The sequence below is a fragment of the Scyliorhinus torazame genome, chromosome 14 (assembly GCF_047496885.1).
Source record: "Scyliorhinus torazame isolate Kashiwa2021f chromosome 14, sScyTor2.1, whole genome shotgun sequence".
Taxonomy (NCBI): Eukaryota; Metazoa; Chordata; class Chondrichthyes; order Carcharhiniformes; family Scyliorhinidae; genus Scyliorhinus; species Scyliorhinus torazame.
In genome coordinates this window covers 60,318,881-60,345,571 of record NC_092720.1, presented here as the reverse complement: position 1 = coordinate 60,345,571, position 26,691 = coordinate 60,318,881, and the positions used below count along the sequence as shown (strand labels likewise).

The 26,691-nt window shown below is 48.3% G+C and overlaps 1 protein-coding gene across 5 annotated transcripts in view; it reads left to right on the top strand.

Moving 5' to 3' along the window:
- armc9 (armadillo repeat containing 9) overlaps positions 1-26,691 on the top strand; it is a 211,316-nt gene that overhangs the window by 145,654 nt on the left and 38,971 nt on the right. For all 5 annotated transcript variants that reach the window (XM_072474273.1, XM_072474271.1, XM_072474272.1 and 2 more), the window contains 6 exons: positions 9,286-9,425; positions 12,404-12,480; positions 17,224-17,298; positions 17,411-17,501; positions 17,728-17,783; positions 18,729-18,833. In XM_072474273.1, coding sequence (XP_072330374.1) covers positions 9,286-9,425; positions 12,404-12,480; positions 17,224-17,298; positions 17,411-17,501; positions 17,728-17,783; positions 18,729-18,833 — 544 coding nt within the window. The remainder of the gene's footprint in view (positions 1-9,285; positions 9,426-12,403; positions 12,481-17,223; positions 17,299-17,410; positions 17,502-17,727; positions 17,784-18,728; positions 18,834-26,691) is intronic.

Here is a 26,691-nt window from a genome sequence, read left to right as displayed (position 1 = left end):
CGATCTCCTCTCACAACTTCTCCTCCCACTTACCTTTCACCTCCAACACCGAGGCCTCCTCGTCCTCCTGCATCACCTGGTAAGTTTCCAAGATCTTACCCACTCCCACCCACCTCCCCGAGAGCACCTGTCCTGTACTGTGCGTGGCAGCAGCCGCGGGAATTCCATCACCTGCCACCTGGTAAACGCCCTTACCTGTAAGTACCTGAAGGTGTTCCCCGGGGGGAGCCCATACTTCTCCAGCTCACCCAGGCTCGCGAACTTCCCGTGCACAAACATGTCTCCCAACCTTCGTATCCCTGGGTGAACCACGAACAGCTCGCTCTTCCCCATGTTGAGCTTGTTCCCCGAGAAATCCCCGAATTCCCTGAGGATCCTCATTACCTCCGGCAATCCCCCCACTGGGTCCACCACATATAGCAGCAAGTCGTCCGCATAGAGAGACACCCTATGCTGCTCCCCACCCCGCACCAACCCCCTCCAGTTCCTCGACTCCCTCAGTGCCATAGCCAGGGGTTCAATCGCCAGTGCGAAGAGATGGGGGACAGGGGACACCCCTGTCTCGTCCCTCGGTGCAACCGAAAGTACTCGGACCTCCTCCTGTTCGTGGCCACACTTGCCATCGGGACCTCATACAACAGCCTAACCCACCTGACAAACCCCTCCCCAAACCCAAACCTCTTCAGCACCTCCCACAGGTACCCCCACTCTACCCTATCGAAGGCTTTCTCAGTGTCCATCCACTAACTCCGCCTCCCCCTCCCTCGCCGGCATCATGATAACGTTCAGAAGCCTCCGCACATTCGCGTTCAACTGCCTCCCCTTCACGAACCCCATCTGGTCTTCGTGGATGACCTGCGGCACACAATCCTCAAACCTCGTGGCTAAGACCTTCGCCAGCACCTTGGCATCTACGTTTAGCAACGAAATCGGCCTGTAAGACCCACACTGCAGGGGATCCTTGTCCCGCTTCAGAATCAAAGAGATCAGTGCCCAGGACATCGTCGGGGGAAAAGCCCCCCCCCCCCCCCCCCCTTGCCTCATTGAAGGTCCTAACTAGCAACGGGCCCAACAGGTCCATATATTTTTTATAGAATTCGACAGGGAAACCGTCCGGCCCCGGTGCCTTCCCCGCCTGCATGCACCCTATCCCTTTGGTCAGCTCCTCCAGCCCAATCGGGGCCCCCAATCCCGCCACCAGGCCCTCCTCCACCTTCGGAAACCTCAATTGGTCCAGAAAGCGGCGCATCCGTCCCTCCTCCCGTGGGGGCTCAGACCGATACAGTTCGTCATAAAAGTCCCTGAAGACCCCATTGATGCCAAACCCACTCCGCACCACACTCCCTCCCCTGTCCTTAACTCCCCCCATCTCCCTAGCTGCGTCCCGCTTCCGAAGCTGATGCACCAGTATCCGGTTTGCCTTTTCCCCATACTCATAAATCGCCCTCTGGGCCTTCCTCCACTGCACCTCCGCCTTCCTGGTGGTCACCAGGTCGAATTTGGCCTGGAGGCTGCGCCTCTTCCTCACCAGTCCTTCCTCAGGCACCTCCGCATACCTCCTGTCTATCCTCACCATCTCCCCCACCAGCCTCTCCCTCTCCCTCTGCTCCCTCCTCTCCTTGTGGGCCCTAATGGAGATCAGCTCTCCCCTAACCATCGCCTTCAGCGCCTCCCATACCATCCCCACTCGGACCTCCCCTTTGTTGTTGGCCTCCAGGTACCTCTCTATGCTTCCTCGGACCCGCTCACTCACCTCCTCATCCGCCAACAGCCCCACCTCCAAGCACCACAACGGGCACTGGTCCCTCTCCTCCCCCAGCTCTAAGTCCACCCAATGCAGGGCGTGATCCGAAATGGCTATCGCCAAGTACTCGGTATCCTCTGCTCTCGCTATCAGCGCCCTGCTCAAAATAAAAAAGTCGATCCGGGAATAAGCCTTATGGACATGTGAGAAGAATGAAAATTCCCTAGCCCCCGACCTTGCAAATCTCCAAGGGTCCACCCCAGCCATCTGGTCCATAAACCCCCTCAGCACCTTAGCCGCCGCCGGCTTCCTACCTGTCCTAGACCTGGAGCGATCCAGTGCCAGATCCAACACCGTGTTAAAGTCTTACCCCATTATCAGGCCCCCCCACTTCCAATTCTGGGATCCGACCCAACATGCGCCGCATAAAACCTGCATCGTCCCAGTTCGGGGCATACACGTTGACCAGTACCACCCTCTCTCCCTGCAGCTTACCACTTACCATTACGTACCTACCGCCATTATCTGCCACAATGCTCGACGCCTCGAACGACACCTTCTGTCCTACCAAGGTCGCCACCCCTCGATTTTTGGCATCCAGCCCGAATGAAACCCCTGACCTACCCACCATTTCCTCAATCTTACCTGGTCTGCCACCTTCAGGTGTGTCTCCTGGAGCATGACCACATCCGCCTTCAGCCCCTTCAGGTGCGCGAACACGCGGGCCCGCTTGACCGGCCCGTTCAGTCCCCTTACATTCCAGGTTATCAGCCGGATCAGGGGGCTACCCACCCCCCTGTCCCGCCGACTAGCCATAACCCCTCCTCGGCCAGCCACGCACCCGCACCCCACGCCCGGCCCGTTTCCCACGGCGGCAGACCCCTGTCTCGACCCCCCCCCACTCGCTCCAGCTCCCCCTTGACCATAGCAGCAGCAACTCGATTTCCCTCCCCCCCCGGCTAGGACCCATCCTAGCTGCTTTACTCCCCCCCCATTGCACTTCCGCAAGTCAGCTGACTCCTGCTGACCCCGGCCACTCCCGCCTCTCCTTCGACACCTCCCATTGTGTGACACACCCTCCTCTTCAATTCCCCATCCGCAGGCTCTCCATCTCCCCCTTCCATCCCAAGCGCGGGAAACAACCCTCGCTTCCCCGCCCCGGCCCCGCCCCCTCCAGTCGACAGCATGGGAAAAAAGCCTGCTCTTTCCACCTACCCGGCCCCGCCACCTCTGACGCAGCTCCTTTTACAGGCCCAGTCCCCTCGCCCCCGACTCGGGCTTCCCCCTCCCCCGCGGGGCCCCACCTCACTGCCGGCCATCCACCCCTGTTCCATTTGCTTACCCCCCTCCAAGAGCCCCCCCAACCAACGCAACCAAAACAGTGCCCAACCCGCCCTAACCACCCTCACCGAACCAGAAAGAAAAAAAAACAAGAGCAAAGGACCCCCCCTCAAAAAGTAACGTATCAACCCCAATCCCCAAACGCCCATCCTGACCCTCAATCTGTGTCCAACTTCTCGGCCTGAACAAAGGCCCACGCCTCCTCCGGAGACTCAAAATAATGGTGCACGGTCCTTGTGGGTGACACACAGTCGCGCCGGCTGCAACATGCCAAACTTCACCCCCTTCTTGTGCAGCACCGCCTTCACTCGATTGTACCCGGCCCTCCTCTTCGCCACCTCTGCACTCCAGTCCTGGTATATTCGAACCTCCGCGTTCACCCAGCTGCTGCTCCTCTCCTTCTTGGCCCACCTGAGCACACACTCCCGATCAGCGAACCGATGAAACCGCACCAGCACCGCCCGCGGAGGCTCGTTCGCCTTGGGCCTCCACGCCAGCACTCTATGGGCCACTTCGAGCTCCAGGGCCCCTGGAAGGACCTCGCTCCCATCAGCGAGTTCAACATGGTGACCACATAGGCCCCCACGTCCGGCCCCTCCAGCCCCTCCGGGAGGCCCAGAATCCGCAAATTCTTCCGCCTCGACCGATTCTCCATCTCCTCGAACCGCTCCTGCCATTTCTTGTGGAGCTCCTCGTGCGCCTCCACCTTTACCGCCAGGCCTAAGATCTCGTCCTCGTTGTCGGAGATCTTTTGTCGGGCCTCACGGATCTCCACCCCCTGGGCCGTCTGTGTCTCCAGCAGCTTATCAATAGAAGCCTTCATCGGCTCAAGCAGGTCCGCTTTAATCTCCCTGAAGCAGCGCTGGATAACCTCCTGTTGCTCCTGCGCCCACTGCACCCACGCTGCCTGGTCCCCGCCCGCCGCCATTTTGTTCTTTTTCCCTCGCACCTTCTTCGGATCCACCACAACATTTCTAGTCGTCCCGCTCCTGGTAAAAGCCAAATACTGTCGGGGAACTATTGTACTCTCCTTCCCACAGCGGGTAACGTCGGAAAAATGCCGTTGGGGGACCTGAAAAGAGCCCAAAAGTCTGTTTTTTGCGGGAGCTGCCGAATGTGCGATTTAGCTACGCATAGCTACAACCGGAATTCAGGGTACAAAGTTAACGTTGATAAAACTGAAGCAATGGAATGAAGTGGACGGATCTCCAACTATATTAAGACACAAAGTGCCTTTAAATGGCCTAGTTGGGGTGTTAAATACCTTAGTATTCGTATCTCATCATCAATTGATAAAATATATGGAGCTAATGACTTCCGGTGACGGCGGGCAGGAGGCGGCCGCACAATGGAGGGCTCCCGTTCGGCAACGGCATTTTCGGGGCTTTAAGCCCGGTCCCAGGGTCCACGGAGGCGGCAGAAGCAGGGAGAAGGCACGGAGGAGGCACAGTGAAGACACAGGAGGAAAAAAAGAACAAAGAAAAATGTCGAGGGTGAGCAAGAAAACGGACGGAATAAAAACAGCTGAAGGTCCGTCAGGGAGTGGAAAGATCACCGCGGGGTCACCAAGGAAAATGGAGGCTGGAGCACCAGGGAAGGCAGCACTGCTTACGGCTGAAGAAATAACTAAGGTGATGGCTGCGGAATTTGAAAAGCAGTTTGCGCAGATTGCGAAATGCATAGAGACGGTGAGGAAGGAGATGAGGGAGGTTTTGAGTGTGCTGGTGGAGGAGGCGGTTTCCCCGGTGAGGACGGAGGTGGTGAGCGCAGTGGCGGAGGTGCGAGAGCAAGGGGAGGCGCTGAAGGAAGTGGAGGAGACGTTATTGCAGCACGGTGATCAACTTGCCTCGATGGGGAAAGAGATGCGGAAGGTGATGGATACTAACATGGATCTGCGAGGAAAAATGGAAGACCTGGAAAACAGATCCAGGCGACAGAATTTGAGGATTGTGGGGCTGCCCGAAGGAGTTGAAGGACCAAAGCCGACTGAGTATTTTTTCGCGATGTTGGCAAAACTATTGAGGGTGGAGGAGGATCCCTCCCGATATGAACTGGATCGGGCTCATCGGTCGTGGAGGCCTGTACCAAAGGCGAGTGAGCCGCCAAGGGCAGTGACTCTGTGCTTCCGTAGGTACAGTGTGAAGGAGAAGGTCCTGAGCTGGGCCAAGCAGGAGCGGGTGGTGCAGTGGGCTGGAGCTGGTATAGGTGTATACTAGGACTTTACGGTGGAGCTGGCAAGGAGGCTGGCTGCCTTCAACCGGGTGAAGAGGGCACTGTACATTAGCAAGGTGCGGTGCGGCATTGTATATCCAGCGAAGCTGAGGGTGACTTACAAGCTCAGGGACTTTTACTTTGGAACGGCGGAAGCAGCGGAGGAGTTTGCGAAAGCAGAAGGACTGTGGCAGAACTGACAAATTGAGGAATGGCCATGTGCCGATGTAACCTCATGACTGTATTTCCTTTTTTGTATCACTGCGCGCGGGTGTAGAGACTAAAGGAGCCAATGTGGTATATATTTGGACAAGGGAAGGGACGGGACTTTCACTCGAAATGAGGGCTCTTTGGGGTGTAGGTGGATATGCGGGGTTTGTGTGCTAAAAGGGGATCTTTGGGCTTTCCTAGGGCCGGGCAAGTGGGAAAGGGACCCGGGCGGGGGCCTCCATGCTGGCCGGTTTAAGCCGGGCAGTGAACGGGAGTGAGGTGGGGGAGGGGCTGCGTCCATCGGAGCCTGGCAGAACAGGGTCCGAGTGGTCTAGCCGGGGTGGAAAGTTGGGGGGAAGGAACCGAGGATGGGAGGGGGAGTTTTACAAGAGGCAGTGGACGGGAGGAGCTGGAGACCGGGGTGTGGGGGGGGGGGGGGGGGGTGCTGTGTAAGATTAAGGGTGACTATGGGTAATCCCTGATTCCGTTTTGTCATTTGTTTATGTAAACATGCGGGTTGAGGTTTGGGGATTGGTGGGCGGATGGGATCGGTGTTATTATGGGGACTGACATATCTTGCTGATTATTGTTTATTGTTGATGGATGTAAATGTGGGAGAAAATGTGAAAAAGGAGGAGAATTTAAAAAAATTTAAAAAATAAAATATATGGAGCAAGTTACACCAATATCATTCACCAGATTAAGAGTGATCTAGATCACTGGCTAACCTTGGTCCTCTCTTTATTATGGTGGATTGAAACTATTAGGATGAATGTCCTTCCCAGGTTGTTGTATTTGTTCTAAATGCTACCTATTAAGATCCCAAAATCTGCATTTAACATGTGGATTGTCTGATCTCCCGTTCATGTGGCAAGGAAAATGACCCAGAGTACAATTTGAAACATTGCAGCTTACAAAGTCAGAAGGAGGTTTAGCATTACCAAATTTTTAATTCTATTTTTGGGCCACTCAGCTAAAATCCATGACAGCTTGGTTACCGGGCAGAGTAGGAATGCGATGGCTGAATTTGGAGAAACTTTAATGGACAAGCTGGATTATCAATATTTGGAAAGAAATTCAGAAATGATTTGATTTACTCAGCTCAATCTCGGCTCGGGCCACGATTGGGCATATAAAAAAACTTCACACCCACTTCACACCCTCTATGCGTGACATGGGCTTTAAGAATGGGTCTGAATATGGGCTCACCTTCCTTCACCAATTCTTTCAGCAAGATACTTTAAAATCATTTGAGCAGATCAGACGGGAATTTGGCCTTCCTAATACTGATTTTCTTTTTTAGATACCGACAAGTAAGACACTTTCTTTTGAAACACGAAGACCTAAACAATGTTAGAAGTTCTTCTTCAATAGAGCCATACTTTGCAAGCATTCAACGAGATGCCTGAAGGGGAAAAGTAATATCCTGTACACATCAGACTTTGCTCTCCATGGTGACTAGTAATTCCTTAGCCACTAAAAGGAAATGGGAGGTGGAATATAACAGGAAATACCAATGGAAAACTGGAACAAAATCTGTTCTGAAGCGCGTTGTGTTACTTTCTCATATATTTGGAGAGAAGAGAAGTAGAATCTCATTACTCGGTACTTCAGAACACCACATGTTAGTGTAAAAGTTGGCACCTCCCGTACAAGCCGTTGCTGGAGAGACTGTGACGAACTAATTGGTCATTACTTACGGACATTCTGGTCGTGCTTAAAGTTAAAGGAATATTGGGATAGGATATTCAAAACACTGACCGAGGGATTCCACATGGACATCCCATAGTCTTCTCTGGCAGCATTTGTAGGGAGAGATTGGCCGCCTGACACGTGGTGAGCCGGATGCGCACGTGCATATGGCTCATTGCCCTCCAGCCGGCCGATCTCTCCCTACAGATGCTGCCAGACTTGCTGAGATTTTCCAGCATTTTCTCTTTAGTTTCAGATTCCAGCATCCGCAGTAATTTGCTTTTATCCATAGACTTCCCTATCTGCTCTATTGGGGACAATTACAGAAGGGATGGGAGGGAGACAATATAATTATCTTTAGCAAATTTTGCTTATAGCTGCCATTAGAGACATTACCCTCAATTGGCTGAAACCCACATGCCCAACCTACGAATCTTGGTTATCTAAGGTCAGGAAGCTATTTGAGATGGAAAGAATCACGCATGCATTTTGCCTTTACGAGGTGGATCCAGTAATGGGAATATTGTTTGCGTGAACTAATCCACAGAGAGCACCCCCCACCCCATCCCCACCCCAGTCCCATCCTCACCCCTGCCCCAACCTAATAATAGATGGCTGTACATGCAACATGAATCTTTACACTAAATGTGCCTTGTAACATTATTTCTTTTATATTTCTGTCAATAGTATTGTTGATTAATGGCTTGTATAATTGTAATCCTTTTGACTATGTTAACCTTTTATATCTGTTTGATGGGAGATATAAAAAAGACAATTCGTTCAGACAGAATACATGCATAAAAAGAATAATACTGTTACAAAGAGTCGGAGTGTCAAGGGGGGCCAGGAACCCAAAGCCAGATAAATTCCATCTTGTGACCTCGCACCTTGACACTGTTTTGAAATGTTGATGCCCTAATTGGCCAGGGGTGAGCTCATTGCCTAGTGAGTGGTGGCAAGTGTCTCCAGGAGGTGGGAGCTGCCAGCATAACAGAAGCAGCAAATTCAAATGGCAACCATAAATGGGCATTGCCACTGCCTTGCTGAAGAGGTTTGACAGCTCCTCAGAGGGCCAGAAATGTAAAGGCATAAGTGGTTCCGAAAGAGCCAAAATGTAGGTAATGCGCATGATCTGGTGCAAGAGAATTTTAAACATAAAATAACCTTTTCCTTCACTCACTGTGAAACGATAGCTGTACGATTCATAGAATTCACAGTGCAGAAGGAGGCCATTCAGCCCATCGAGTCCACACCGGCCCCTGAAAGAGCACCATACCTAAGGCCACACCTCCACCCTATCCTTGTTACAGCAACCCCACTTATATTTTGGACACAACGGGGCAATTTAGCATGACCAATCCACTTAACCCGCACATATTTGGACTGTGGGAGGAAACTGGAGTACCCGGAGGAAACCCACGCAGACACAGGGAGGAAGTGCAGACTCCGCACAGAGAGTGACCCAAGCGGGAATCGAACCCGGGACCCTGGCGCTGTGGAACATCAGAGCTAACGACTGTGTAATGATGTACGATGACTGTTCCCTGAAATCTCCTTTGAAGATTGCAGTGCCAGCTTCCCAGGCCCCTTAAGAAGATTCGATAGGAACTTAATGAGCCATTAATAGGATGTGAGCGATTCCCTTTTCCCTAACATCAGCCAAACTTTGAAAACCATAGACTGTCCAGAGGCGTTGGGTATCGACACGCATCCCACTGGCAGTTCCAGCCCACAGAAATCCGTCAATTCAAATGGTTTGTTTTCTAATATCAGTAATAAAAATATAGTATTCTGCAACTGGGATGTTCCTGTAAACTCTTGGGATATTCCTACAAAAAGCACTCTTTAGTGTTAAATGATTCCCAAGCCAGGGGATGAAGTATGAAACAAGACACAAATCCTTTTCTTGATAATTGGTTTATTTACAGAATGCAGCATTACATATGTCTGACTCTTAACTATTGATACTGTTAATGGCCCATCAGTCCCCTTTTAATGTGATCAAAACACTTAATTAATATGTTCCACACGTTCTCCTTCAACTTAACAATACAATTCACATGCATTAACATTTACATCCTTTTCAGGCGAGCACTGCAGTCAGCTATGGTCAGAGATAACATTATTTTCTGGCTGTTGAGCGTACTGGAGGATTCTGATTCATTGTCGGATTACACTTTGGAATACTCTATTGCACTGTTTATGAACCTCTGCCTTCGTACCCAAGGTACAGTATACATTACTGGCCAGGTTGAGAACTTTCTCTGTGATTGCACATTGAAGAGTTAAAGAATGTAAAGGACATATTTTCACTATGCACCAGGTATAGCAAAATCATAAACACCTTTATAAAGAACATGCTCATGATTTTGCCACACCTGATACACAGTGGAAATCCTCTTCTGCAGGTTGTGAAAATGCATATTTTCTGAAAAAAGCAGAATTCAATCACAGCACTGGAAATTCATGTTTGTACCTTTCAAAATGCTTTACAGGATCCAGGTTTTATCCAAATGTCCAAAATATGTTTTGTTGTTTCAAAATGTTGATTTTAAAACTTAGGAGGACTTGTGTATTAAGAAACAGCTATTTAAGCTAAAATGAGTTGAACAGAGGTTAAATCCACAACATGCAGCATCTGTGGATGCAGATTAGGATTCAGCACATGAGAAATTAGACTCAGTCAAAGCATGTGCCCAAGCTGGTATTTTCCATAGCTACCATAGGAAGGTGAAGAAGTAAGGTGTGGCATGCTTTGTTTCTTCCTTATTTTCCTGCATGTGGGGTGAGACGACATAGGGTAAAATTCACAATAAATGTTTCTTGTTGGACATTTGTTTGTAAAGAAAAAAGCAACCCATTGGTTTAGAATTTGGCGTATGTCATTGAAAAGTTAATCCGTCCACTTTTTGGAAGTGAGTAGAAACATGCATAGGGTTATATGTACGTTCAAAGCAGCTAGTTCACATAACAACATAGCAACATTGCAATGACCCGCAACCAACCACCTTTTTCATATTACTAGATATTAGGCAGCAACGATCATAGTGCAGATAGCCTCTTAGAGACTAATGTGATGACCCTTAGTGAACATAAGGTACAAATCTGAAATTTGTCACAGCATCTCTTCATCAAACCTTGAGTGTATTTTCAAAATCAGAATAGCTGCCATCAGTGCATTTAGTTTTTGTTTTGTAAAGGTGAAGTTGCTTTTTCACCTCAGTTTAAAAAAAAATATTTTCTAACTCCTGAGGCACGAGGACCTTCAATCTTTTGATACCTTGTCCAGAAACCCTTATGCATGAGCCAAGACTTTGAAAGTTAAGCTTAGGATCCATCACAGTCTGATTGACCCATGCTGTCTGGCACTTCAGTGAAAGATGCATTTATTTTTCTTCCAACTAAAGAATAATTTAGCTTGGCCAATCCACCTACCCTGCACATCGTTGGGTTGTGGGGGTGAGACACACGCAGACACGGGGAGAACGTGCAAACTCCCACACGGACAGTGACCCAGGGCCGGGATTGAACCAGGGTCCTTGGCACCGTAGGCGTCAGTGCTAACGACTGCACCACCGTGCCACCCTGAAATATGCATTTGACAATGTGCCAAAACCAGTAGTGTGACTATTATTGTTTTATTTTCCTATCTGACTAAAGGATATTGAGAGGACTTCTGAACTTCCAATCTAGCCTGACATATTAGCTCCCATAATCCAACGTAAATCTGGGATTGAGAGTATCTCACTTCTGGTTTCTTATGCTACAAGCTGTTTATTCTTGAAAAGTTGTCCAAGCCCTAGCTTTCAATTTATTCTTATCTGAAAGCAACTGCTAAAAGAAATACAGGTCTGATGCATTTATTTATTTTCCCAATAAAGGGATAATTTAGCGCATCTTTGGGTTGTGGGGCTGAGACCCATGCAGACACGGGGAGAATGTGCAAACTCCAACATTCCTCAGTTTAGCTCTATTGCATATGTAGGTGTGTGTAGCAATTTCAACAGAGGCATGCCTGAGATGAGGAATGCAGTAGAAGGGAAGATTGTAAGTACCAGCTTTGAACATAGCTCCCACTGGAGTTCAGAAGAATGACCTTACTGAAACAAATAACATTTGAGGGGACTTGACAGATGGATGCTGAGAGGATGTTTCCCCTCTTGGGCGAATCTAGAATGAGTGTGATCAGTTTAAAAATAAGGGGACTCCCATTTAAGACTGAGAAGAGGAGGAATTTCTTCTCTCAGGAGGGCATTAATCTCTGGAATTCTCTTCTCTAGAGATCTTTGGAGACTGAATCATTGAATAGATTCAAGGCTGAGTTAGACAGATTTCTGAATGACAAGGGAGCCAAGGGTTATGAAGAACGACAGGAAAGTGGAGTTAAGGCCGCAATCAGATCAGCTAGAATCTTATTAAATGGTGGAGCAGATTCAAAGGCTGAAAGACCTACTCCTCCTATTTCTTATCATCTTTTTTGCAGTTGAGATGCAATTTCAGCACAAATGGTACAGCGGAGATATGCTGACTTTTTGAATGTGTTTAGCGTACTCTCCCCAGAAAAAAATGGTGCAAAACACCCAACAAGTGAATTCTGTTAGTAGCATACAGAATACTGTACAAACTCCCAGGTCTAAAGATTTGGCAAGCAATTATGTTATAACTAGTTTATTCACAGCTGATTTTCAATGAGGGCAGGAAGTCCTATTCAAAAGAGGACACTGTGTTCATTTGGGACCCATTATGTAATTTTGTCAGTGTATTCTATTAGACAGTTGTTAAAATAAATTTGGGCAGTCAGACTGACCTGTATTGAAGGTAAAGTTCAGCTCTTTGTTTCTAGGCATCCAATTTTTTTACATGACCAGCTTCTATTTGAACCAAATCCCAAGAAATGAACAATTACACAGATAATTCTAGCAATTCAGATACATTTGGGATTCCTGTGTTATTAGAATGGTACCAATTTGAATAGAAACCTCCACTACTTTTAAAGTTAAAATAAATATTTTTAATCCATTTGATTAGTTAATATTGTTCCTTCTTCTCATTGATATAAATGAGAAGGCAACACATTAGAAGCATGATTCAGATGAACTATTTAATAATCAAACTGACCTGCTCATTCTATAATCATGTTTCATAAATAAGCTGTGTACTTCAACCAGCTAAAGTCTAAAGAAAACACGTGTTATCGCCTTTCAGGTAAACGGAAATGTGCTGAAGATGCAAGACGGGTATTGAAAGTATTGTCTGATCTTTTGGGTCATGAAAATCATGAGGTACAATCTCTTAAGTGTATGTTACAACTCTCAGTCTTTACTTTGTTTCTGGAAATAATTTAGTTGATTTTAAAATTTTTTACTAATGCTCTCTATGCTTGTCCGCGGGCATGGTTTGGGGTTAGTCTGGAATTGGGACTTTCTGTCTGCATACTTCCTGTGGAAAAATGAGTTAAACGGGCTAATTGTAGGAAGCTTACATGTTTTTCTCGATTGGCACCTACTTGCAAATTCTGTAGTTGTTGCTCTTGGGGAGTGAGCAGATTATCAAGATCAGAATAACCTGTGGAAAATGACTTTCTATATACATTGATTATAGTTGAAGTGTGATGAACATATCTAGGCATAAGGCTTTTTAAAATTCTGCAATATGTTGCTTCTTCATTAAAAACACAGTAGTTATGTCATCATTATTAATCTAATGTTTGAATTCCTTCATCAAAGGCATAGAGACCACTGAATAATTTAGTAGTTAAATGAAGCCACCTTTAACTGTTTTGAAGATTTATTGCACAAGATGTTGGTCTGGAGGATCATGTGGTGGGATGAAAATATCTTGTAATCTTCTGATGGAATCTTCACTTCACATATTTTTGTGAATGGACAGGGCGGCACGGTAGCAGAGTGGTTAACACTGCTGCCTCATGGCGCTGAGGACCTGTGTTTGATTACGGCTCTGGGGCACTGTCCGTGTGTAGTTTACACATTCTCCCTGCGCCTGCGTGGGTCTCACCCCCATAACCCAAAGATGTGTTGGGTAGGTGGATTGGTCACACTAAATTGCCCCTTAATTGGGAAAAAAATAATTGGTTATTCTTAATTAACTTATTTTTTTAAATTTCTGTGAAGAGGCGCAGGATGCAGAGAGCCCAAGTATAAGAGTGAAATGGGTGAACTGTTTTTGCGTAAGTGTGCGATCACCTATCATACAGATTGAAGCACATAAGATAGCCTTTTAGCCAATCACATTTGTGCTGATAACAGTCCTGTGCATACTAACCAATTTAGTTGTTCTTCCTTTGTATCTGTGACAACTCCCACAAGGACCACAAGGGATCACTTATTGATCTCATTGTAGAGCTCGTGGTCTACGGGTTCCCATGGTAACGGGCAGAGGCCTGTCCAGCTGGGACTTGCTATCAAACCTTTTAATTATAATCCCAGACCCGGACTCGAAGTTCCTGGTAGCCCTGGACTGGGACACGAGTGTTGTATGCTAAGGGTGTGTAGAGAGAGAGAGAGAGAGAGAGAAAGATGGAGAGAGAGAGAGGGGAGGGGAGGAGAGTGAGAAGGAGGGACAGAGAGAGAAAGAGAGAGAAAGATGCGGCTTTATTATGAAGTTCAAATAAATTTAGTTTAACCTTTATCTTTGTGAATCCTGGATTACTACAGTATCCTTTTATAGTCTTCCTTTTTAAAATATTTGTCAAATTCAATTTCAATATTGTATCATGGCAACTTATGTTAAACCGGTTTATATTTTAATAACGCTCTATTGAGGAGAAAGAAAGCATAGAAACGACCACTGCTTTTGTAGGTATCCAAATCCTTTTAATCCTTTTGAGCATTGCTGAAGAAAAACATGGGGGTGGATTCTCTGTTCCCACCGCCGGTAGCAGGTTTCCCAATCTGGCGGGGAATCAAACGTTGGTCGAGAAACAGAATCGGTACTGGCCGGCAGTCTCGTTCTGAAGCTCCCGTTCCTTGGTGGCGGGCAGCGAACTACATGCCCTGTGCTGGTGGCACCATGCAAAACCGCAATTTACATGGATTTTAATCTTATTAGCCCAATGCTGCACCGCTCCACGATGCTCCACTCCTCTCAGCCGGGAGTCAGACGGGTGTGAATTGGTGCAAGTATTTACAACTGGGACCCAACGTGTGATCCAGGGTCGCCACACACGGGATAACCTCATCACCTCCTAATGTACCAACTAGGAGAACAGGCCACCAGCAGCTCTGCCGCCCTGTCCCACCTCTCTCTCTGCCCCCGTCCCACCTCAGCCCCACTTCGACCCCCAACCACACAGATTCCACCTTCTTCCCTCTCCCTTAGTCCTTCCGACCCTTCCCTCTCCCTTAGTCCTTCCAACCTTGTAGCACAGTGGTTAGCGCTGTTGCTTCACAGCGCCAGGGTCCCAAGTTTGATTCCCGGCTTGGGTCATTGTATGTGTGGAGTCTGCACGTTCTCCCTGTGTCTGCGTGGGTTTCCTCCGGTTTCCTCCCACAAGTCCCGGGCGACTGGGGGATTTTCACAGTAACTTCATTGCAGTCTTAATGTACATCTACTTGTGACAATAATAAAGATTATTATAATTGTTATTTTTTTTCCCTCTCCTTTAATCCTTCTACCCCTTCCCTCTGCCTTAGTCCTTCAACCCCTTCCCTCTGGTACTTCGCTACACTTTCCCCCTCACCTTGAATTCCTTGCCACTACCACCAGAGCTTCCCCTCCCCCAGCAAAGGTCATACCAGCATCACCGCAGAGTGTTGGCCTGTGTTGGCAGTACTAGCGGGCCTTGTCCACTGGACGGAGAAGGATGATGATGATTCGCTGTGAAATATTGCTGAGTGGACAAAGTATGACTCCTGTCTTCAAGATAACATTCAATTGCCCGGCTGGATGATCCCTGGATGTGTGCTGGCGAGTCCTTCTCACGGGCTCAAAAATGTAGGGGGAGGGATCACGGGAGATGGTGAACGGTTAGGGCTCATTCACTGGGGATTTTGTTGCACAAGGCGCGCTCACACTGCTGCCCCGATGCCCTGCCACTTCTCAGTGAAGGTGTAACAATATGGATCATTCATGTCTCATGCCTCCCCCCCCCCCCCCCCCCCCCCCCCCCCGCCCCCGGCCCATCCTTCACAAATGCGAGACAAATGTTAGAGGCAGATCGGATGGGTGGTGCAAAAGTGTTGAATGTGAGTATTTACAATAAGTGTGCCCTTACCATCTACCCCACCCACTCCAACTTAAGTGTCACCTATCTTTCTACGTGTCCTACCGCTTCTTCTAGACGTCATCCCAGACAGCACAGCACATCAGAAGTGCAGGCAGCCAGCTGCTTGTGAACCAAGTTTGAACCAAGGCTGCAATGAGGTCAAGAGCTGAGTGACCCTAGCAGAACCCAAACTGAGCGTCCGTGGGCAGGTTATTGCTGAGGAAGTGCCGCTTGATAGCATTGTTGATGACTCCTTCCATTACATGATTGATGATGGAGAGTAGACTGATAGGATGGTAATTGGCTGAGTGGCATTTGTCATGTTTCTTGTGTACAGGTCACACTGGGCAATTTTTCACATTGCCGGGTAGATGCCAGTGTTGTAGCTGTACTGGAACAGCTTGGCTAGGAGTGTGGCAAGTTCTGGAGCACGAGTCTTGAATACTATTGTTGGAATATTGTCAGGGCCCACAGCCTTTGCAATATCCAGTGCCTTCAGCCGTTTCTTGATATCACGTGGAGTAAATTGGCTGAAAACTGACATCTGTGATGCTGTGGACCTCCGGAGGAGACTGAGATGGATCATCCACTTGGCACTTCTGGCTGAAGTTTGTTGCGAATGCCTCCGCCTTGTCTTTTGCACATATGTGCTGGGCTCCTCCATCATTGAGGATGGGATATTTGTGGAGCCTCGTCCTCCAGTGAGTTGTTTAATTGCCCACCACCATTCACGGCAGGACTGCAGAGCTTGGATCTGATGCATTCTTTGTGGAATGCGTCCAGCATTCGGTTGACCTCCGACTGCTGGAACCTTAGAGCTGGTCTTCTGGCAGCCATCTTCTTGGCTAGAATGACAGTCTGTGGTAGGCAGAGCGCTTAGAAATTGCTCCAGCTTGTCAGGCTATTAACGTGATTTCCTACCCCAGCGAATCAGATTCCAACAGGGCTGGGAATCAGGCAGGCTGCAAGTAGATAATGTGGTGATCCATTTGTATGACCTGAATTTCTCCTGGCCGACACTCCTGGAGGGAGCAGTTCCTACCCTGGCAGCAGCACTTAGCCTCCAGAACGGTGAATCCAGCCCGTGATCCTCAGGGCAATACTTTAACCAACCAGAGATGAGCTGCCTGGTTTAAATTTTCGAACACTGCTTAGCAGTTTACTATCAGTCACCATTAACTGATGCGTCTTCCATGGCAGTGTTTCTGCTAGAATCCACTTATAATAATCTTTATTATTGGCACAAGTAGGCTTACATTAGCGCTGCAATGAAGTTACTGTGAAAATCCCAACCACTCAGCCCTCTCTTCTCATACATTATGAAGTTGTTGTTTCCTCTAACTTTAGTATTCTTGTGATTCTCCTGATAAGTCCAAGACAAAATGTTTTGACAAAATGTCTTTTTTCAGCAATACTCAAGTTCTGTATTACTATTAATTCTTTTGATTAGTTAGTATTCCTTCTTCTTCTTATGGGTATAAATGAGATGGCATGTTTTGAAATCCAGTTATGAATTCAGAATCCAGTTCTGGTTATGATATTTATTGGAAGCATGATTTAGATAATCTACCATTTAATAATCAAACAGACCTGTTTATGCTTTAATCACATGTAGAAAAAGAACGGCAGCATGTTCCAATTAAAGTCTTATCCCTTTTCTAGCTTTTAACATAAATCTGTCTTTGATTTTAAAACATAATATTTCCAACAGATCCATTAAATTATCAATTACTTATGTGACAATAAAAATCTCTTCTTTGTTACCAATACAAATTAACTGAATGCCAGCTGCTTCTTTCAGATAAGGCCATATGTTAATGGAGCTTTATACAGCATCCTTGCCATCCCTTCAATACGCGAAGAGGCAAAAGCAATGGTAGGTATGAGTGTGGAGGAGGGGCGGGGGCAGAAAGCAGAAAAAAACATTTTATTTTTCGATTATTTCCTTGATTTGGTTTCATTGTGCCACTTTACCGACATACATCTAGGGCATGGAAGAAATTCTTTGGTGTTTTATTAAAGAAGGGAATACTGAGATGAACAGACAGCTCGAGTTTATTATAAAGCAACTCAATTCAGGTTAGTGTACAAGAGAAGTAATTCAGATGAAAATATTTTCTCAGTGCTGTTAGGAATCTAAAGATCGCTTAAAAAAATGCATAGCACATATTTTATGACTTAGCTGTATTAAACACCAAATGTAAAATGTTCCTAATTAACTTTCAAAGTTTCTGTGAATTGGCAGTCTATTCATTTCAGTGTTTCAAAATGACATGGCTATAATTTTTGATTGCACATCTGACAGAGGAGGTGTTTGAAGAATCAGATTCTGATGATGAAGAGGAAGAAGATGATGATGAAGTAAGTATCATTTCTTCTAGAAGTTGGTAAAAGTAAAAGGTTTGTTCACATTATTTTTTCTCAAGTATTCATATACAACATATTTCTACAGCCCTGGATGTCCTTTTTGATAATGTGTGTGTGACCTTTGAAAAGCTTCTGTTGGAGTGTTATCCTTCTTAGACCAAGGAAGATGTTCACGGCTAGAAGAGACATCTAGAATTATTTTTCCCTGCCAATTACATCGAAGTTGGCTTATATCTATGATACTAGCAGCTGTAACCAGTACAGACCTAGCGAATTCAATAATCACCAACGTGCACTGAATTTTGTAGTTAATATTATCAGTCAACTCAGGATTCTGTCATTTGGACCATTTCTCTCGTCTGAGGAGTGATAGTTCCAGAGGATCATAGGCTGCTGTTTCCTTTGAGAGCACACTGGCGGTGATTTAACCTAAGGCTCACCACACCTCGGACGAGGTTGAGAAGGTGGGCCTTCATGAATAACCTCAGCCGGTACGGGAATTGAATCCCGCTGTTGGCATCGCTCAACCTCATGAACCAGCCATCCAGCCAACTAAGCTAACTTTCCCCCTGAAGAGTACAATGTTTTTAACTGTCTTTTTACAATGATGTAATTGCAAGTTTGACTGGTCCGTCTAAACTTGTCCTCATAATTAATGTTAATCTTGAAAGACATTTTCAAAAGATTTCCTATTTTTGAGTGGACAAATCCTCCAAGTGCTGCGTCTATTTTTGTTTTTGTCTGTTTGCAATCATTCGTTCTGGATAATGGGATAGATATACATTGGCACTTACAATATTAAACGCCATTTAACCTTTTAAAAGCTGCACAGCTTCCGACTGGTATAAAAGTACAGAAGTAAGAAAATATAAGTAACCTGGTTTATTTAGGTATAATATGTTTATTTGCTTTAGTAATTTATTAAAATCTCAATAACAGGATGATCAGGATGCAATGGAAGCTGACCTGGACAAGGCTGAAATATTAAAACCTCAGCCTGGAGAGATATCAGGAGAAAAACTACTGACAGCTGAATATCTAGGGGTAGGTGTTCATTAACAAACATTTGGAGGCAATGTTAGTTGAATATTGAAGATGATTGTGAAATATCAACGGTACAGGTTGTCAAGTTAGTAAAAGCAAATATAGTTTTGCTCCTCGCTATTTAACAAAGGTGGGATTCAGGACATAATGACTGGGGCACGATTTCCATAAAATAGCTGCCTTGGTTGAAGGTCATGTCAGTAATTGGGCAATCTCGCCAAGTTTCTACTTCCTCCACTTTTATTCACTGCATCATCAATTGCGAAACATGTAATAAACTTGCACTGAAATTCAAAGAGTCACCTTTACATGCTTTTGGGAGTAGATGGATTTGGAATGGTTTTTGTTTAACCAGTATAGATTTTGTATTACCTAAAAGCGATATGGAGTCAGGGTCCACATGATTAGATTTTCTGGTGGATGTTATGGCCAAATGTAATCTGGTGTGCAATGGGGAGGTGCTATGGAGTGTCGAAGACAGCATCCTCTTGTGGGGGACGCGGATGGTCGTGCCCGAGCACGTTTCCGTGTCTTATTGGACGACCTGCACAACGCATTTCCAGGGGTGGTCAAAATGAAAATGCTGGCCCGCAGTTATATTCGGTGGCCCTGATTAGACTCTTGTGAACGAGGAAGTGGCACACAACTGTGCTGCATGCCAAGAGAATCCAAAAAACCTCGGCGGCAGCCCCGGTGCACCCCTGGGAGTGGTCCTGGAAACCGTGGTCACTGGTCCACATAGCTTTTGCCAGTCCGCTTCAGGGGGCCACGTTCGTCCTGCTTGTGGGCGCCCACTCTAAGTGGCTGGAAGTACACCAGGTTCCCACTGCAATCACATGAGCCACTGTGGACAGACTACGGGGCATCTTCAACGCACACATGTTGCCCGGAGTTCTGATATCTGACAACGGAATGGTATTCATCAGCCAGGAGTTTGCATCGTTTCTGGCTGCAAATGGCATCTGGAAGATACCTACTGCCCCTTACCACCTGCTGTCAAGCGGGTTGGCCAAAAGGGCGGTCCAATCCTTTAACTGGGCAATGTAAACGACGCCCACAGGGTCCTGGGAGACGCAATTGGTGCGTTTCCTTTTTAGGTAGCGCACAACGCCGCTTGCCACGATGGGGATCGCACCAGCTCATGGGGCGACAACTCAGGACCCGCCTCAGTCTAGTCCAAGCGATCTTAGCCAGGGTGCCCAAGTGGCACGGCAAGGGTGCTGCTATGCTGTAAGGCTGGCAGTGTCAAGGTTCCCAGGTCGCATCTTGCACATGGCGGAGATCAGGCCCAGGGGTGCCCTGCCCTTATGAGGTGGGGTGAGGGGAACTCGAGGACTCCCTAATCGGTAAATTGGGACGTTGAGGAGATCGGGGCGACTTTTTAAAATGAAGGTAAGTGTGGTCTCGGCGGGGCCGTTGGACTGAAAAAAGAGAAGAATCCCATTTAATAACAGGGTTGCCCCCGGCACTGGGAAACACCCAGATAAACACACTGGGAGCAGTAACTCAACTTCCAGTTCAATTGGTAATTCCATTCAGTCTCTCAATACTTTTGCCTGAAGGGCAGCACGGTGGCGCAGTGGGTTAGCCCTGCAGCCTCACGGCTGGAGATTAGATGTAGGACTGTTGGCAGATGAGGAGGTATGTGCGGATGAGGGAGGCCATCTAGAACTACGTAGAGATAAATGACGCAGGGGAGGTTTCGGCAGCAACGATATGGGAGGCGTTGACGGCAGTAGTTAGGGGAGAGTTTATTTTGCTACGGGCTCACAGAGAGAAGGTGGAACGGGCGGAAATAGACAGGCTGGTTAGGGAGATTCTCCAGGTGGACAGGAGCTACCCGGAGGCCCCGGAGCGGGTTTGTTGAAGGGGCAGCAGAAGTTACAGATGGAGTTTGGTCTGCTATCTATAGGGAACGCCTATAGGGCAGTTGAGGAAGGCGACAGGGGCGGTGTATGAGTATGGGGAGAAGGCCAGCAGGATGTTAACACACCCGCTCAGCAAATGGGAGGCAGCTAGGGAGCTAGGAAGAGTGAAGGTTAGAGAGGGTTACATGATCTTCGACCCAGCGGGGGTGAACGGGGGTTCAGGGAATTTTATAGTAGGTTGTACGCGTCGGATCCCCCAGCCGGGGCGGAGGGGATGAGGCAGTTTTTGGAAGGTCTGCAGTTTCCGAGGGTGGCGGAAGGGTTGGTGGAGGGTCTGGGAGCCCCAATCGCACTCTTTGAAGTAGTGGAGAGATTGGAGGCTATGCAGTCGGACAAGGCCCCGGGCCAGACAGTTACCCAGTGGAATTCTATAAGATGTTTTCTGGGGTACTTGGGCCTTTGCTGGTTAGGTCGTTTAATGAGGCTAGGGAGCGAGGTGTCCTTCCCCCAACAATGTCATAGGCTTCGATCTCCCTGATTCTGAAACGAGAGAAGGATCTAGAACAATGTGGGTCATACAGGCCAGTCTCCCTACTGAATGTAGATGCCAAATTACTGGCCAAGGTTTTGACCTCGAGAATAGAGGATTGTGTTCCAGGGGTGATAGGGGAGGACCAAATGGGATTTGTCAAAGTAAGGCAGTTAATGCCAACGTTAGAAGGCTCCTGAATGTTATCATGATGCCCGCCGAGGGCAGGTAAGTGGAAGTAGTGGTCGCTATGGATGAGGAAAAGGCCTTCGACCGGGTGGAGAGGGATTATTAGTGGGAGGACCTGGGCAGTTTGGGTTTGGGCAGGGCTTTGTAGACTGGGTCCGGTTGCTGTACCAGGCACCGGCGGCCAGTGTGCGGACGAACCAAGTGTGCTCGGATTATTTTAGACTGTACTGTGGGACGCGGCAGGGATGTCCACTCTCTCCATTGCTGTTTGCCTTGGCTATAGAGCCGTTGGCATTAGCGCTGAGAGCATCAAAGGACTGGAAGGGGTTAGTCCAGGGTGGGGTGAAGCACAGGATCTCATTATAGGCGGACAACCTACTCCTGTATATTTCTGACCCATTAGGGGGGATGGGAAAGATTATGCGGATCCTTTGAGAATTAGGCCGGTTCTTGGGGTATAAATTGAATATGGGTAAAAGTGAGGTCTTTGTGGCCCAGGCGAGGGGGCAAGAGAATAGATTGGGGGAGATACTGTTTAAAGTGGTGGGAGGGAGTTTTCGATACTTGGGAATTCAGGTGACACGGGGATGGGAGGAGTTACGTAAATTAAATCTGGCCCAGTTGGTTGAGCAAATGAAGGAGGGCACTGGCGGGAAGGGTACAGACCATAAAGGTGACGGTTCTCCCGAGATCTTTGTTTATTTTCCAGTGTCTCCATATTTTTATCCCAAAAGCTTTTTGATAAGTGGGTCAATGCAGTGATCTCTCGGTTTGTATGGGCAGGTAAAACCTCACGAGTAAGGAAGGTACTGTTGGGGAGGGTCCAGGAGGGGAGGACTGGCCTTACCGAACTTTAGGAATTACTACTGGGCGGCAAATATAGCCATGATCAGAAAGTGGGTAGTGGGGAAGGGGTCAGTATGGGGGCGGGTGGAGGCGGCATCATGTAGGGGCACAAGCTTAGGGGCACTGGTAACGGCACCTCTGCCGTTCTCGCCGACTCGGTACTCCACAGGCCCCATGTGGTGGTGGCAGCTCTGAGGGTTTGGGGGCAGTGGCGGAAGCATATGGGAGTGGAGGGAGCGTTGGTATGGGCTCCAATTTGTGGGAACCATCGGTTATTGCCGGGGAGGTTGGATGGGGGTTTCAGAAGTGGCAGAGAGCAGGGATTGAGAGGCTGGGGGACCTGTTTATTGATGGGAGCTTTTCTTGTTTGGAGGATTTGGAGGAGGAGTTTGATCTGCCGGGAGAGAATGGATTTCGTTATTTGCAGGTACGGAGTCAGGGGATACAGGATAAGGTAGTTTCAACAACGGAGTGGGGGTGGGGAAGGTCTCGGAAATTTTTAAAGAGCTTATGGAGTGGGAGGGAACCCAGATAGGGGAGGTAAAGCGTAAATGCGAGGATGATTTGGGCAAGGAACTTGAGGTGGGTATGTGAGAGGATGCCCTGAGTAGAGTCAACGCATCCTCATCATGTGCCAGACTCAGCCTGATACAATTCAAGGTGGCTCACCGGGCACATTTGACGGTGGTCCGAATGGGCAGGTTTTGTGAAGGGGTGGAGGACAGGTGTGGGTGGTGTGCGGGCAGGTCCACAAACCATGTCCACATGTTTTGGACATGTCCGAAGCTTAGGGGATTCTGGCAGGGTTTTGCCAATGTCATGTCCATGGTTTTAAAGACAAGGGTGGCATTGAGTCCAGAGGTGGCGATTTTTGGAGTGTCGGAAGACCCGGGAGTCCAGGGGGCGAGAGAGGCTGACGTTTTGGCCTTTGTCTCCTTGGTAGCCCGGAGACGGATCTTATTGGCATGGAGGGACTCAGAACCCCCAAAATCAGGGATATGGGTTTGCGACATGGCCGGGTTCTCAGGCTTGAGTAAATCAAGTTTGCCCTAAGAGGACTAACGTTGGGGTTCGTCCGGAGATGGCAGCCGTTTATCGTCTTCTTTGGGGGAAATTAAACTGTTAGCAGATACAATAAGGGGGGGGGTTATGGAATGAAGGGAGTAGGGGGAGATAGTTTAGTTTAGTTTAGATTAGACAATATCAGAGAGTGGAGGAGAAGGGACTGGGAAACTGTGTGCGTAAGCCATGCAGGCTGGGTATGGTTGTTGGCTTGGGTGGGATGGTTGGGGAGGGGGGGGGGGGGGGGGGGGGGGGAATTATTTATTGAGTTATGTTTACATTTGTAATTGCTGTTATAAAATCATAAATGCTTTAATAAAATGTTGTTTTTTAAAAAAAACATGTATATCCATAAGTAAAAGCATTTAAAAATGTGTAAAGATTGGTTCCAGTTATGCTCTTCACCACCTGGGTAGAACATTAATTGCTGAATATGTATACAGACAGACCACACCTCAAGCATCATTTAGTAAATACTCGAGGAAGATTGGTCAGCAGCTCTGACTGACTGTGGATCCTTGTCCAACTTAAGTACACTTCGATAGTCTTAGCTTGGTACCAACCACGCTGCTGAAATTCAGCCATCAAGGATAACAAGAGTGAATAAAAGTGAGAGCCAATTACAAATCTGTGAACCAAGCTTCTTCAAATTTTCAGCGTGTATGCTGACAAAGGGCCTGTCATACCTGGTTTCATATCACTCGGCACACAGTTGAAGACTGATGGATTGAAGGTTGCTGTGGCCTCCCATTTTGGTCATTTCAACACATCACGTACAGTCTGTCCAAAGACCGAGTCACCAGAATAGTGCGACAGCTTCAATGTTGCAGTGCAGGCTTTGTTCAAGCGCAGAGTAGGTGAGGCAATTGCCATTAGGAAATGTGGATTTTGCAGTTTTATAGATAATGTCGCAACACTAACCCTCCTTATCCTTTTGGATTGTAATAGTTATTCATTGAGCAGCCTGTCTGAGCAAAGAAAATTAGCTTTTGAGAATTTCCAGCATGTGGTTGCACTTTCGAGGAAGTTAGGGTGGACGTTAGGCTGTACATGGGAGGTTGGCGGGAACAGTGCATGGCTCTGGTGGGTGGCTATCGATGGATATGACCCAGCAGAGTCCAGAAGAGTAATCTTGACTCCATTTATTGAATAAAAGGGGTGCACTGTTCAGGGTTGTAAATCAGGGCAAAGTCATTACTAGGTACCAACTTTGGAATCAATCACCCTCTGTTGGATTGTGAGTAACCCCAGTCTATATTGTGGCTATCATGAAGAATGTAGAGTTGCACAGAGGTCTGTAACCACTTGCCATGGGCCAACTCCCATCATCACTCATCTGTTAAGAAAAACTTTGAAAAACTAGTGATCAGTATTGAGAGCCTTGCTTGGTTCTGCCCCTCCCTCCCACATCTTCCATCCAGGGCATGGTAACAACAAGTGGACACATCTGTTTTCCCCTACCCCACAACCACAGCAAGAATTGAATGACTCCGCAGAAACCAAAGATTGTATCCCGGAGCTTCTGGTCTGTATGGCTCAACGTCAAGATACTTGCTCACTGTGCTATGTAAAGAGGTTAATAATTGCGGCTCACGATGCCCTCGCAGCAGAAGTTGTCTCAGAACAGAGGGAAAAGGGCCCAGATGGGCAGCGGAATGCCAGACATCAGAGTCCTCACCCACTATGAGGAAAGGGCCCTGGAGGTCACTGGGGTGACTGAGGACAGAAAGAGCGGGCACTGACATCGAACTTGGCCTGCGCCGCAGAGGTGTGTATCTGTGTATCCATCGGCCCCCACCCAGATGATCTACCACAGGGGAGTTGTTCATGCTAGACATAGTGGTCCTTCCCTCCCACTGACTACATGTCCATTCTCCCGCAGGTGCCAGGCCATCCGCCCCCCTCCAGCCATCTAAGTGAACACCCCAGAGGATGCCACCATCGAGGGGTCACAGCTATCTTCCCCACCCTCCTCCAGCGCAGCACCACATGGTTGCTGATGCACTCAGGTGGAGGCAGGAACATCCAGGGGGTCTGCAGTCGGTTGTCTGCTGGATCCCAGGACCCAGCTGGGTCCCAGTCTGATCCCGGATCATCCAGTGCCCCCAAGACAACTTGTGTGCCATCTATTACCCCCTGGACCTAGGGCAACGCAACAATGGCAGGGAATCCTGCTGCCTGGGCATCTTGATGGGCTTGGTCCAGGTCAAAGTTAATACAGTCAGCTGTACAGATAAACAGGTATTCCGTGACTTCACAGATGCACTTGTGGGCTGTTTGTCGGGATATGCCACACAGGTCCCCGTTGAGCCCTGGAATTAACCGGATGGGTGGCCGGGTCTTCAGGGTGTGGGATGGGCCCATGCACATGGGCTGCTGTCCCAAGCCTCTGTCGACGCTGCTGCTGCCACCTTCTCCAGTGTCTGGCTGCTGCTGCCACCTTCTCCAGTACCCTCTAAGCCTCCCCCACTCATACATTCCTTGCCATCTTTCAAGGTGCTAATCCATGAGCAGCTTGTGCTGTGGGACCCCACCCTGGAACGCGCATCAGGCCGCAGCTGGGTCCCCTGGACATCCGACCCCAGACCCCCACCGGGAACGGTACTGGGACCGGGCTCGGGTTCACCAGCTCCCGATCCACACATCCATCCTCTGGTCGCGGGGGTATCCTCAGTGCACCGGCCAGTTCTTGGGTTTTCAATTATTGGCTGCGGTTCCTGCGGTAGTGCAGCCGCCAGTGTCCAGGTCTCACAGTGCGATCGGGATGCTAGGCAGTAGCACTCACTTGCAAAACGGCACATCTACCCATGGGAATCCACTTGAGAGCTGTGAAGTGCTCAAATTACCAACATTGCGGGCAGCATGGTGGCACAGTGGTCAGCATTGCTGCCTACGGCGCTGAGGACCCGGGTTCGAATCCCGGCCCTGGGTCACTGTCCGTGTCGAGTTTGCACATTCTCCCCGTGTCTGCGTGGGTTTCACTCCCACAACCCAAAGATGTGCAGGCTAGGTGGATTGGCCACGCTAAATTGCCCCTTAATTGGAAAAAATAATTGGGTACTCTAAATGTTTTTATTTTTTTTAAATTACCAACATTGCCAATTACCTGTTAGCGATAACCTTCACCTGCGCAGACCAAGGCCGCCACGGTCGGAGGAGGTTAAGATGACTTTCACCACATTACCACAGATAGGGGTCTGTCCCGGGGGTGTTTGGTGGGACAGAGAGGCAGAAACTGAAGTTGCCCCTGCGGGGTGTGGGGAGAGGGGGCGGGTGGGGGGGTGGCATATCATGTCGGGGCCGTCGGTGCTGAGTCCCTCGCACTACCTCCAGCTAGGGGTGAACCCCCCCCCCCCACGCCCAA